Source organism: Talpa europaea, assembly GCF_964194135.1.
Source record: "Talpa europaea genome assembly, chromosome: 12".
Lineage (NCBI taxonomy): Eukaryota > Metazoa > Chordata > Mammalia > Eulipotyphla > Talpidae > Talpa > Talpa europaea.
Window position 1 is genome coordinate 17,539,599 of NC_140079.1, and position 13,128 is coordinate 17,552,726.

At 47.0% G+C, this 13,128-nt stretch overlaps 1 protein-coding gene across 3 annotated transcripts in view; it reads right to left on the reverse strand.

The window, feature by feature from the left end:
* Nucleotides 1–13,128, reverse strand: part of SIK3 (SIK family kinase 3) — a gene marked incomplete at both ends in the record, with an annotated part of 214,797 nt that continues 201,669 nt past the window's right edge. For 2 of the 3 annotated variants that reach the window (XM_084248677.1, XM_084248676.1), the window contains 5 exons: nt 1–158; nt 1,244–1,376; nt 2,268–2,431; nt 10,738–11,636; nt 12,269–12,608. In XM_084248677.1, the coding sequence (XP_084104803.1) occupies nt 1–158; nt 1,244–1,376; nt 2,268–2,431; nt 10,738–11,636; nt 12,269–12,608 (1,694 nt within the window). The remainder of the gene's footprint in view (nt 159–1,243; nt 1,377–2,267; nt 2,432–10,737; nt 11,637–12,268; nt 12,609–13,128) is intronic. The other variant, XM_084248678.1, reaches the window with a different exon arrangement.

Here is a 13,128-nt window from a genome sequence, read left to right on the forward strand (position 1 = left end):
TTACACGCCTGCTTGCTCCATGCTGAAGGAGACCTCAGGATGCTTGTAGCTGAGCAGAATGTCTGTAATACACGTTGATGGATAACAAGAGGAGTTTAAATGCTGGCTGCCCTCAGTCAGGTCAGGGTGCTCGTGGCCTCCTAGACTTTCCCCGCATTCTGCAAGACCAGAAAACCAGGTGAGATTCTGCAGGAAACTGGGAGGTAGGTGGGAAGGAGGAGAGAAAGGACAAGTCTGCACACCTTGCACACCAGGTACTGGCCCCCAGTCCTGGATTCTAGCTCAGAGCAGGCCCTCGATGGGCTGGGGCCAGGGTCCTTCGGTATTCTCTAAGTGTCCACCTCCCCCTCACCCTTTAATGTCTCCCGCCATCAAGTACTGCAGCTGGGAGAAGGCAGAGCACTGCTCCTTCAGAGAGACTGGCTTCTTTAGCGAAAAGCGTGATTTTTCTGCTCGTAGCTATGTTAGTGGGTATGCTGGTGAGGCACTGTGCTAATAAGCAAGGAAACTCACTAAGCTTGTAACCCTAGTGCAGAGTCTCAGGGACAAGCTGTGTTGTTCTTGCTACTTTATAGAGGGGGATCTCGGGTATCAAAAAGGTTAAGCACCTTGCCTGCAGGGCCTTCAAAGGGCAGAGAGTGAGGGTTTACTGCAGACCTGCCCATTCAAGGCCTATATCTGCTTTATATTTATTTTGAACCCTCCCTTTTCTGGTCCTAAAGAGATAAACATTCCATTAAGGACAACACCTCTTCAGGCTTACTCCCCCCCCCACCTCCCGCCCCGGCTATGTAAAGTACAGTGTTGGTATTTATGAATAGTAAGATCTGGTAGGTTATTTTTTTGGGTCTGGTAATACTCAATTTTTGTCCATATAAATTAATGGTAATCATGTTCCCAGATCTAAAAACCAACCTCCTAAGACCATACCATATAGGAACATTCTACTTTCAGATAGTGGGGAAACCTGTAGTCAGAGAAAAATGATTAAAGGAGTTAGCTATTAAGTTAAAGGACTATCTGAGCAAAGCATCACAAACATCAACCTGACACCCTGCACTCAGTCAGACGTGCTGCTTCATGTGCTCACGACTGGGGGAGGGCCTTGTGTCTGGAGCCCGTGGGGGTACTGTGGCACCATCCTCCACGAGCTCTTTACCCACAAGAGGGGAGCAGCCACTGGTGAAAGAGGGGGAGCACTGCAGAAACTTCTCCAGGGCACCTTATGAATAAGACCCCTTACCCTCAGTTTCCCCATCCTGAAACTGCTGGCTCCCCATCAGCGAGGACTGACTGAGAACAGCATCTGACATCCGGGCTGAACTAAGTGCTTTCCCAGCCACGAGACTCATTCCTGACAAGTTATCCAGCTGTACCTGCAGAAAACAATTAGAAAAAGAAGTCAGGCTAGCAGAGGCCGGGCCTCTCGGTGACCCTCAGAGACAGCTGGTTGCTCTGAAAGGGTCCAGGCACAGAGCAGCCTCCCAAGTAGTGCCACCCAGGCTCCTGCCCTCTCAGTGCCACCCAAAGGGGGAGGCTGCGATGGTGACAGGGTGGGCCACCTCAGTCTCCTTTCACAGGGCAGGCAGGGCGGGGAGGGTGCATCTCAACTGGTGGTCGAATGCCCTTGACACTACATGACCTTCCAGAGCCAGGTTTCTGACCTATCCCCTCACCGCCAGCATCACCCCCTCACTGAAGACGGGAATGTTCTTTATCTGCCCTGTCCACGATGCAGCTACTAGTCACAAATGGCTAATGAGCACTTGAAGTCTGTCTAGTGTAACTGAGTAACTAAAGTTCTTATTTTCTTTCCCTTAAATTATATTTGAATTTGAACAGCTACCCGTGGCTAGTTGCTACTGTATCGACAGTGCTATCGCAGGAGTTCGCCCTAGGAAAAAACGCTTTGCTAAGCCTGGTTAGCTCCCTTTACCTAAATAAGTCCAACACAGCTGGCAGAAAGCTCACTAGGAGCCTAAGGGCTCACTTGCTGGGGCTTGAGTTTCTACTGTTTGGGAAGAAGCTGAATAACGAAGGCCACGCTTGCTTCTTCAATCTAAAATTTGGAATTTGGAGAAAAGATTCCACTGGAGCTAGGGGCTGGTCTGTTAGGGTGACTCAAAGACATGCTCTCACAGTTCCCAGCAGTGCTGGACTTGGATGAGGAGCGGGGAGGGGCAGAGGCTGCCCCACACGACTGAATCTATTTTCACGGATGGGGCTGGCAGATCCATCTGAGAGGTAGGACGGGACCAACAACATACGTAAGCATCGTCGCTGTTCTGGATTGTGTGGTGTCTCTGGAGGGTCCGGGGCCTGTGGTGCTCGCTGACTGAGGGGTGCGCTGGGTACCCGAGCCCATTGTGATCTGGCAGCTCCATTACTTGACTTGGAGAACTTCTATCCATGCAATTCCCTATGACAGACTCTGAGGAGAGAGCAAAAGAGGGTTAGCAGTCTGTCAACTTCCATCAGAGAATGTCTTGTAAGGGACAGTGAACAAATGTCCACTAACTGCTGGTCCTCAGCCAGCGGCGCCTGGGCCACCCTGCCAGCCCTGCCACCCCAGCAAACGGGAGTCGCTTGAAGAAGGGACCAGACACTCAGAAGAAAAATCCCACAGAGCGGTGGTTGGCTGGATCACACTGAACCTTTTCTCTTTACTTCTTTGTTGACTCGGCAGTGCTATATTCCCAAATCCACATGCTCACAGAATCGTTGTGGAGCTTCCAGGCATCTCTCGCCCTGGAGAATGGCCTCCATTTTATGGATGCCTTCTCTGCCCTTCCCTGGCCCTCAGCATATCACTTGGTCCTCTCCTCTTTCTATTTCTCGAACTGCTCCTCCCAACGCCTTCCATGATGCCTCTACTCCTATAAGCAAACACTCTTTACATGTCTGTCCTTGACCTTCTCTCTCCCCCCCACACTTAACTTTGGTATTATCTATTTTCATGGTTTCAATTATATTGATTCTATTATATTGATTTCAATTACACTGATTCAAAGAATTACTGAAATGCTCTTCCAGATCCGTAATCCCACATTTCCCTGAATAACTAACCAATATCTAACACTTAACATGTCCAAACACACCAGCTTCCCCCACAACTAGCTCCATTTTCCAGACAGCCTGGTTTTGATGATTAATTTTCCTAATCTTCTAGATGTGAGCTCCTAGGGTCCATGCTGATTCCTCACCCTTAGCCCCATATCACCTTGAAGTCTAAGGAATCTACTGCTGCAATGCTGGGGACTTTGGTTCCTTTTCTTTCCAGCCTCAGGCTTCTAGCGAAGTCTTAGTACCTCTTGCTTGGATTACCACAATAGCCTCCTAACCATCCCTTTATCACTACCCTACAATCTCTCTAAAAGGTTACTCAAACACTTTCCAACCCTGTCCCAGTCTGTCTTCCACACTCTGCTCTGCTACATTCTAAGGCCTAGTCCAATGGAACCAATTAACTTTTTCCCACCCATTCACAATTCTATGCCTTTGCTCCCTGTTCTCACCACCAGGAAATGCTTGGTTCTTCTGTGAATCCATGCCTGCTAATCCAAATCAACTCACCCTTCCAGGCCTATCTCAAATGTTACCCTTTTTATGAAATGTTCCCTTTCATGCAGAAATAGATCTTGTCTTATTCATTCACATTGGATGCTAAGTTCTTTGAGGACAAGAATATATCTTACACATTTCTGAGAGCATTCACTGTTCCAGAACACTGCCTATACCCAGAAGTATTTCATAATTATCTCTTTAATAGATGTAAACAAATGCTCTCGATACGGGGAGCATACTATCTGTCATGCGACCCTGTGGGCTGGATTTTGGAGTGGAGGAAGAGTTCAAGAGGAATGAATCACCGGGGCCACACCTAAGCTGCTGGGATCCTCTTGGTTGCACTTCTGTATCTGGTCCCTTCGGAGTCTGGGTCTTGAATATGTTTTGTCTGTCTGGTTTTGAGAGTTGGGCCTATCTCCTGAGGAACTGTACCTTGGTGAGACCATGTTTTCCAAAAGGTCTTAATAAGAGACACAGCCCCAATGTTAGCTGTACCATTCTTTCATTATTTGAACATTGCAAGTAAACTGTACTGCTTGGGTGTTGGGTAAAGGGCTTCAGGTCTCTGTATTCAAATGGTCTCCTCTAATGGCCATAGAAAGGCCAGGGGCTAAGGTGGCACGGGAAGGGAGGGAACCCATTGGCATGCATGTTGCTGTAATACACAACATTCTGGAGAAAACTGCGAGGTGGAGGAGCTTCCCAATCTCCAAAGATGAAGGCAAGTGGGAAATCTTTTTAAAGTTCTCTGAGCAAAGAGGTCTAGGGAATTACCAGAAGCCCACGCTCCTGCTCCTGAAAGCTAAATACCAACAGAGAGAGAAGACAGAAGAAAGCTACAGCAGGGCTCATTCTGTGGGATTAGCTTACCCATCCTACCATGTAGCCAATTCCCCTCCGTGGGCACAGCTCACAGGCTGGCCCCATGTCTAAACAAAAACCACTGGCAGGAAGTGGTGCAACACCGGCTCTGGGGAGGGAGAACGTCTCTGGTCTGCTTTGCCAAGGAGTAAGACAAATAGCTGCTTCGTTTTTGAAGTTCCTTTTCTAATGCTTATATTCCCTTCTTTGGTAGCTAACCCCACCCACTCAATTCCCTGGACTTCTTTTTTCTGGATTACACAGTTAGATGCAAATCTCATTGGTCATACCTCCTTGCCCCTCCCAGAGACAGCTTTCCTGCTTAAAGGTTTTTAAAGGCTCATTATCAACACAAAGAAACAGCAAAGCTAGTAAAATGTATGTGGTCCTGATTCATGACATACAGTTCCTTCATACCTCTTCCAGAGGCCTCAGAGTGTGTTTTTGTTTGCTTGATATGTTGAGTGTCCTCTCTCTCTGTCCTTTTCTTTTTCAGATTTCTTTTTATTTCTGAGAATGGCATTTCTTTAAACCAAAACATCCACTTTCCTTTTGGCTCTGCTTTTGCGAACGTTACCTGGATCCTGTCCTCCACTCTGCCCTCTTTCTACTCTTCAGGTTTGGTGCCAACAGGCCTGAAAGTGCCGCCAAGACAGAGCATGTGATTGCCTGACAAATGCTGACCCCCAGCCTAGAGCTCCTAAGTACGAGTTCTGGGATCAGAAGGGGGGGCTTGAAGTCCACTTTCCCTAGAATTCCCAGGGAGTAGCAGCTTGGACAAGTCACCTGTCTTCACAGAAGAGTCTCGGTCTCTTTACCTGTAAAACAGGACTTACAAATATGGAAGACTGTACCAGAGCTTGGTCTACTGTCAGAGCTTAGAAAAAACTGGTATTACTTATACTCATTTCAGAGATGTTACTTCTGAGCAGATAAGACATACCGAGCTCAGCAGCTGACCAAGACAACAAGGAAACTGATTTTCTCAAAGACCCTGAGTTCCAGAATTTGGAAGACAATTTGCCCATAGGTTAAGTGAGCAGCTAAGTTCCTGAAACTTTTGTTTCCGGAGAAGATACCTCTGGTTCAGGAGAGACAAATGTGAGTAAAAGGTGAGATGAGAAAGAAGCGTATTACAGGGCCACAAACCTGGAAGGGTTAGCATCTTCTGCTTGGCAGCTATGCTTGGAGGGTGTGGAGTGAGAAGCAAGGAGGCATAAAGGAAAGACTATCAGACCAGGGAATCAGAAAACATGAAGACAGAATCCAGCTCCACCTTCAACTGACTCTATGATGGCAGGTGAGTCATTAGCTTTCTCCGAACCTCAGTTTCCCTATCTGAAAAGTGGGGGTTGCTTGGGTGCTCAAAAGCTAGCACACGCAAAAGGGCCTTTAATACACTGTAAAGGACTATACAAGTTCTTTTTAGTAAGAATGCTGACTCCTGAGTCTAGAGGCCCCGTGCCTCAGTAGATGAAACTACCAGGTCGGGGGAGGAGATGGGGACTGTACTAACCACTGATCAAGGGACATGAATTTTAAATTTAAACCTTGGCCTCCTTTCTGTCAATTCAGCAGCTAGAGGAACTGTCAAGTATACATATCAAAGGATATAATACATAGTAGGGGAAAGAGAACTTCTGAGAGCAGCACTCATGGGTATTTACCACAGAACAGCTGAGAGAGCACAGAGGAGAGGGCAATCATCTGATCACGCAAGGGCAAAAAATACACAAGGGACACTGCCCACTTGCCTAGGGGCCTCTGGGGCAGCTTGCACAATGCTCTATTGAATGTGTCAATGTTGACAAAAGATGTCAGTCCTTCCAGATCTTTGACCAATGGATTATATCAAAACTTAAGCAGGCAGAGCAGTAATTTGCTACTTTCTCGTGTAGCTTTTTACTCACATTTGTCTCTCCTGTGTGAGAAATATCTTCTCTGGAAAGTTAACATTCCAGGAAATTATCTGCTCACTTACCGATGGGTAAATTGTTTTCCAAATTCTGGAACTCAGGGTCTTTGATAAAATCAGTTTCCTTGTTGTTTTTGTCAGCTGGCTTAGTGTGTCCTTATCTACTTCTTACTCATTTACTGGGTTGTAAGAGAAAATGAGAGCAATGACATGTATGCCTATCCCTCTTAAAGGTCCTGAGGTGTAAAACCTCCCAGTTTGTCATCACATCACCCTCCTAGGAGGACTGAAGCCCACTGATACTGCTGAAGCTGACTAGGTTCACAGAAAAGGAGGTGGGCTTTTTCCTCAGTTCAAGTTGCCAATTGCACTATATAAACTGGTTGCACTGTTGTACTTATTTGATTTACAAAACAAAATCACGTGGATATGACAGTATGGGAAGAAGATAAATCATATTTCTACTTCCAGAGCAGCAGGCAGGGAGACTAAGGCAGCATGCGGCACGTATAGCCCTGAACCTTCTCCATATTTGAAACAAACCCTCATTATGCTGCCTGCTCAGTGTCCAGCAGTGCCTGGCCCCACACTGGCTGGTGGCAAACAGCCATAGAGGAAATAGGTGACCAGGACCACTGAGAGGATGACAGCGGATTTTCTCTGACTGACACAAGTGACCCTTGCTCATTAGACTGTTGGAACCACACACTAGCTCTCCGCTTTACAACGGTACCTCTCCTAGCACTCATCACACGGCACTTATTAAGGCTGTCTGTGAACTTAGCTTCCTTCTCCAGTAGAGTATAAGCTCTCTGAGGGCAGGTTCTCCTTCTCTTCCTTGATGCATTTCTCACAGCCTCTACAATAGTTGTGCGCTGCCTAGTTATTCAATAAACCTTGTTGAATTTGCTCATTGTGAAAGTTAACAGACAAGTGTTCTGAGACACAGGGACGGGGGCATTATGAAAGGAAAGAGTAGCATTCCTCCCTGTTCAAAGAAATAACCCAGTGTGAGCTTCCTCCATTTACCTGCCAATGGTAGGACATAGCATTATAATCCCTTCTCGGAAAACTCACAGCAAATTATCTCATGGTTCTCTGGTAATAGAAAACTGTGAGTGCTGAAGTTTCTAACACAACAGAATCATGTCAAGTTCAAGTTCATAGCCACCGTTCCTATTATAAAAGGGATCATAACATAAACATCCCAGAGTAGTTGTGAAAAAGAAATGAGTGACTGAGTTGAAAGTACCAAGCACAGAGCAGACATACTACAAACAACAATTCTCTTCCTCTTAGGGGACACTTAGTTTAGCAGCCTCATTCCAGATGAAGCAAAGGAGGGGAAGTTATAGGCTAGGTTCACGGTCAGAGACAATGCTCTCAATGTTCACAGCAAGGACAAATGGGGGTGCCTCAGAATAAAAAGCTATTTAAAAACACATATGTACCCCTCTGAAGGAATTTTTACTCATGGACTTCCCTGGTCCTTCATTTCCCTATTGTATTATTTCACCATATGGGATTATTAATTCACATGTTGATAAACCTGTGACTTTGTTCCTTAAAAGTGTGATGATTATAAGAGATACGTGATTCCAAAAGTCACAAATTCGGAGTGGATGTTAAAAGGAAGGTAGGTGAATCGTATTCCAGCAAAAAACAGCATACTCCGTAGCTCTCAGATAAAGAGAAAGCTTAAAGTGGGCTGAAAGAAGGAAGAATAATCTCTACAATACACTGGCAAGCAGGACAGGAGCTAAGATTGTAACTTCTAGGAAGGCTTATATGAATGGTCAGGAGAAGAGTATTGAAGAAAAAAAGAGACGGGGGGTTTGGAGCTAAACCGTTAGGGATATGTTTATGACTTGATTGGTCCAGAAATCAATTTGTCCTCTTCGGAGGACAGAATGGTGGCCATGGCAGTGGAGGTAAGAAGGGAGAGAGGAGGGGGCAGAGAAGTATGCTATTTCAGTGAGCAGAAGTAGGAGAGCTGTACCAAGAAGTCAGAAGCATGGCCTGAACTGAAGATCTTAGACTTAAAAGGAAGGGTATGACACGGAGTGATGGTCGGACAGTGTATGCACCTAAATCTGCCAGAACTGGGGGGGAACAGCAGGGTGGAGCACTGCAGTTGGGAGAGCCCCACTGGATCTTAGACAGTCTTTGCCTCAGCTTCTACTATTTCCTACACTTCAAATGAACCAACCCGCTCACTTTTCCCCCACACATCCCCGAGACTTTCTCACTTGCTGGTCATTCTTCAAGCAGCGCCCCCTAAATTCAAATGGTAAAACCTTTTACACTGAGACCCAACTCAAGCACTACTTCATGTTGGAAACCTCCCCATGCCTCTGGTTTAGAACAAATCTGTCCCTCTGCTGCACCCAGAGCACAGGTTCCAACTACATCCTGGCTGACTTTAGACAAGAAATAGGCCAGCAAGGCTGCCAAAAAGGAGTTCTGCCGCTAATTATGGGACACGGGTAGATTCCCGCCCTCCAGTCTCTGTACACAGGAGTCTCCCGGGAGGGGAAAATGAGGAGAAATTAGGGAAAGAATTTTTGAATTTCTGAAAGATACAAGATTCTTCTCGTATCTGCTTTCGAGACAAAGTTGGACTTACTAATCTGATGCCTTTTGGGAAAAAGACTACACACTGAAGTATTCAAAGGGATTTTATTATATAACCATCAACAGATTCTTTCACCTAAATTGTGAAAGATTTTTGAAAGAAAGCTCAGAATATGGCAACCCAGGGAAGGCAGAGGAGGGCGTGTGCTCCAGCTCATCCCCAGTGACCTCATTCCCCAGACGAGCTCAGCAGGCACCCACTGCAGTGGACAGAGGCACTCTTGGGTTCCGATGCTACTTACTAGTAGCGGACCTTGGTGGGTAATTCATCTCAATGGTAAAACGGGGATAAAGGCTATGTGAGGATTAAAGGTGAATTATAAGCGAACAGCATTGGGCGTCTGGCAATGAAAGGCACTGCAGAAATATTAGCTATTCTCCTTCAACAGCATGTTAATCTGGTGAAAGCTCTCATTCACACAGGAACTTTTCCACAGCATACTTGATAGGATCAACTGCATTTGCTAACACATTTACAAGAACAGGAAGCTCTTAGGCTATTGGGGCATCCTATTCTGGAAAATTCTTATACAGGTCTTCCATAGGGAGTTGAAATTTGCTGCCACTTCTCGTGTGATCTTGATTCTGCCCCATAATATGAACCCAGAAAAGTCTAATCCTTTCTTCCATCTGACAGGTATGATGTCTTGTCTTAGTTTCCTCTCACAAAGCCTGAACATCCCAGGGTCTGCCAGTCATGCCCACATGACCTCATTTGAATCTTTCCACCAGTCTGTGTCAAAGAGCACAACCTTTGCACATCCACTGCTTTCAAGCAAGGGCCTCTATCTTGCTCTGTGCCACAAAGAGTTGAGTTTTGTGTGTTGACATTAGTGAGTGGGGCAGCAGATACAAGTAGTTCCAAGGAAAGGATATAAGACAAATTCTCCGCTCAAAGATTTATGTTTTATGGGTGAATTTGTTTTTCAAAATCTATGTGATCAAGTATCAGTTGGATTTTGTCAAGGGTGAGTCCTATGATGCCAATGGGGCTACATTTTCCAAGTATAGCTTACCGATAATAACTCTAAAAATCTCCTGCAGGGTGACAATGAATGTATTCATTAATTATAAAATCATACAAAGTGTAATGTCGAGGGGCCCCTGCTAATGCTAGAATGGTCCCTATTTAGCTCATTCATGAAATGATCAGTAATAATACCTCACGTCGACACCCTACATTCAGATCAAATGCTCCCCCCTCCCCCCACACATATGATGTGTAAGCGCACACACACATAGGCATGTTTTATCTTTACAAATACTCTGCAAAGGACCATTATTCCTCCTGCCCCTTTCTGACAGATGTGGGGTTTACATGCCAGGATTAAGGCATTCGTGGTGGAGGCAAGTATAGAACCGAGGTGCTCTGACTCATGCCCCATCACTATTTACCCCAAATCACATTTCCTTAGTACTGGCTGGCGTGTTTCTATTGCAGAAAGTAAAGGTAGCTATTGTGATAACAGTCCAGAAAGACGTTACTGGACTCCCAAGACACGATGAACAGGGCAGACACCATGGATCTCCCTGACTGTCCTAAGTGTTAATTTCCTATCACTATCTTTTTATCTTGCAAACAGACCCTTTACGCACCTATACCTGCTTTCTACATGCTTCTCTCCCAAAAGGACCTAGAGGTCTTCTTGGGAATTCTTTTTCTTTCAGGAACCCAGAGTACTTGCTGAAACAGATAAATCACAGCGTTTATGGAATTGGGGCAGACTGGCCCAGAACTCCTACTTTGTAGGGACTCTTACCTCGACTGGACACCTTATTTCTACTGAATGCAGCAATTGGCTGGTGTCGGTAAGGGTGTATCCCCAATTCCTGTGCATGACTCACAGTTCCTAGTAAAGATTCAGGGTCCCCAGGTCCGCCAGTACTCAAGAGCAGGGGGCTGTCGTGGCAGCCTTTGGTCAACGCAGTGGAACTCTTCCTGTCTGGAAAGCCGTCCTTGGTGCCCTCGCAGGAGCACTCCTCTTCCATGCTCTCCGAATGCAGGAGTGCAGGCTGCTGAGCATACCCGTGGGTCGGGGTGGGAGAGGAAACCTGGGAGATACATTCTTGCGCTCTGATCTGTAGAAGGTGCTGGGGACTGGTGTGGTGGGGGTGATAGGAGTCAGCATTCTGATATGATAAAGCCTGACGCTCTGTCATACTCTGTCCCCCGAGATTGGGAGTCAGACTCCCAGCATCCCCCTGGTTCATATGCCTGAACAATTCTTGGTACTCTTGCTGCTGCTGTTGCTGCTGCTGCTGCTGCTGTCGCTGCTGCTGCTGCTGCCTTTTAATGAGCTGTGCAAACTCTGCTGGGGGCAGTCGAATGTCCGAGTGGCCGGTGAGCGAATGTCGGGGAGAGAGCAGTCCTTGAAGGATGTGGGGTACCTGCTGGTGTCGGGTGTAGTCTGGCGGCGTTGGGGAGAGCAGGGCTTGCTGTAGTGCTGATGTGGTATAGTGTGGTGGCTGCTGATGTGCACTGGGAGGGAAGGTGGGGAATTGGTCAAGTGGAGGGACTTTCAGGGCTTGGGTTGGAGAGAACCCCACTCCTGCTGAAGGGCTGTAGCTGCTGGGGGAACCCCGGGACTGGTCCGAAAACAGCTGGGGGTGTAAATGCGCCTGGTCGTAGTTAGCTGGGGAGAACCGATTCACGTTCAAGCTGCAGACACAAAAGGAAGTAAGTACCAGGCATCCAGGTCCCAAGTCCACTAGACTCCCCGGGAAGTGCTCTTCCTGCCCTTATTCCTCTTCCTCCTCATCCTCTTAGTAGGGAACCCCAAACAGGTGAAGAGAACGGTGGGTGACAGGGGAAGTGGGGATGTCTGTATCATCTCTGCTCATCCCCTTTAGTTTTTCCATGAACTTCCAACGAGCTCAGGGCAATGCATGTATAAGAGACCTGGCTCTAGCTCAAAGCAAGCAGCAAGGCCTCTCTTACCTATCTCTAAGAAGTACCAACCTCTCAGGACGCGCGTGACAGACAGGAAGAGAATGCTAAGAAGTTATCGAGGGAACTGGCATTTTTAGAAGCTCCTCCAATAGCTCATTTTCTATTTTGCAGATCAACAGCAAACAGCTTTTACCTTTCCTCCTCTGTACCATGAGCATTTTGATCCTGGATCAATAAACAGATTTCAAGTTCACCCTAAATCCACCACTCTGATTTTGGAAAGGGTGAAATGAGCACAGCCCTGTCAGCCTCTCTCCTTGCTGCCTCCTCTCCCGCCCTGCTGAGGTGCTGCCTGCCCCTGGATCGCCGGGACAGAAGGCTGGGTGACTCTGCAGTCTTACCTGTGGGCCTCTGCACTGTCAGCACTCAGCTGCTTGGACAAGGGTCGATGCCCGTAGCTGAAAGTAGCCATCAGGTTGGTCCGGTGCTGCATCTGAATCTGACTGGCACTGGGGCTAATGGACATGCCCCGGCTAGCGGAGCCTGCAGCTGTCCCTGTCATGTTGCCGAGCATGTCAACAGGCTCCTGAACTTGGATGGTCACCTGCTGTGACTGGGTAGGCTGCTGGATGCCCAAGCAGGTTAGTGCCACGCTGGGAGGAGGGGAACAGTTCTCAGGCTGCTGCTGAAAGATTGCACTATGGGAGGGTAAGCCTTGAAACTGGGAGGAAGATGGAGCACCTGCAGAGAAAGAACCTCAGAGTGACTGAATGTCCAGGTTACCTGCCTCCTGGAAGTAATGGGAGCAATGAGACCACTCAAACTGGATACCAGTTACAGCAGTGCTCCCCCAATTGCAGACTCATCTGGAGAACTTGTTAAAACACAGATTCCTGGGCCCTACCTACAGAATTATGATTCAGTGGACTATGGTGGGGACCCCAAAATTTGTATTTCTAACAAGCTGCCCTGAAAGCTGGCCAGTAGATTATTCCCTGAGCAGCTCTGATGTAGAGCAGTACTTTTCAAATTCTCACATGCATACCAATGGCCTGGGGATCTTGCTAGAACAAAGATTCCATTAGGTCTGGGATGGAATCAGAGATTCCACTTTTTCCTACTGATGCTGTTGACCCAGGGATCTCACTTTGAGTAGGAAGGATCTAGGGATGACTTCAGGTTCTTCATGGGCAATCTAGCTTGTGTGCATTACTTAAGAAATTCCGGCTTTTAGAACACTAAATCTTCAGAGCCCTGGTCT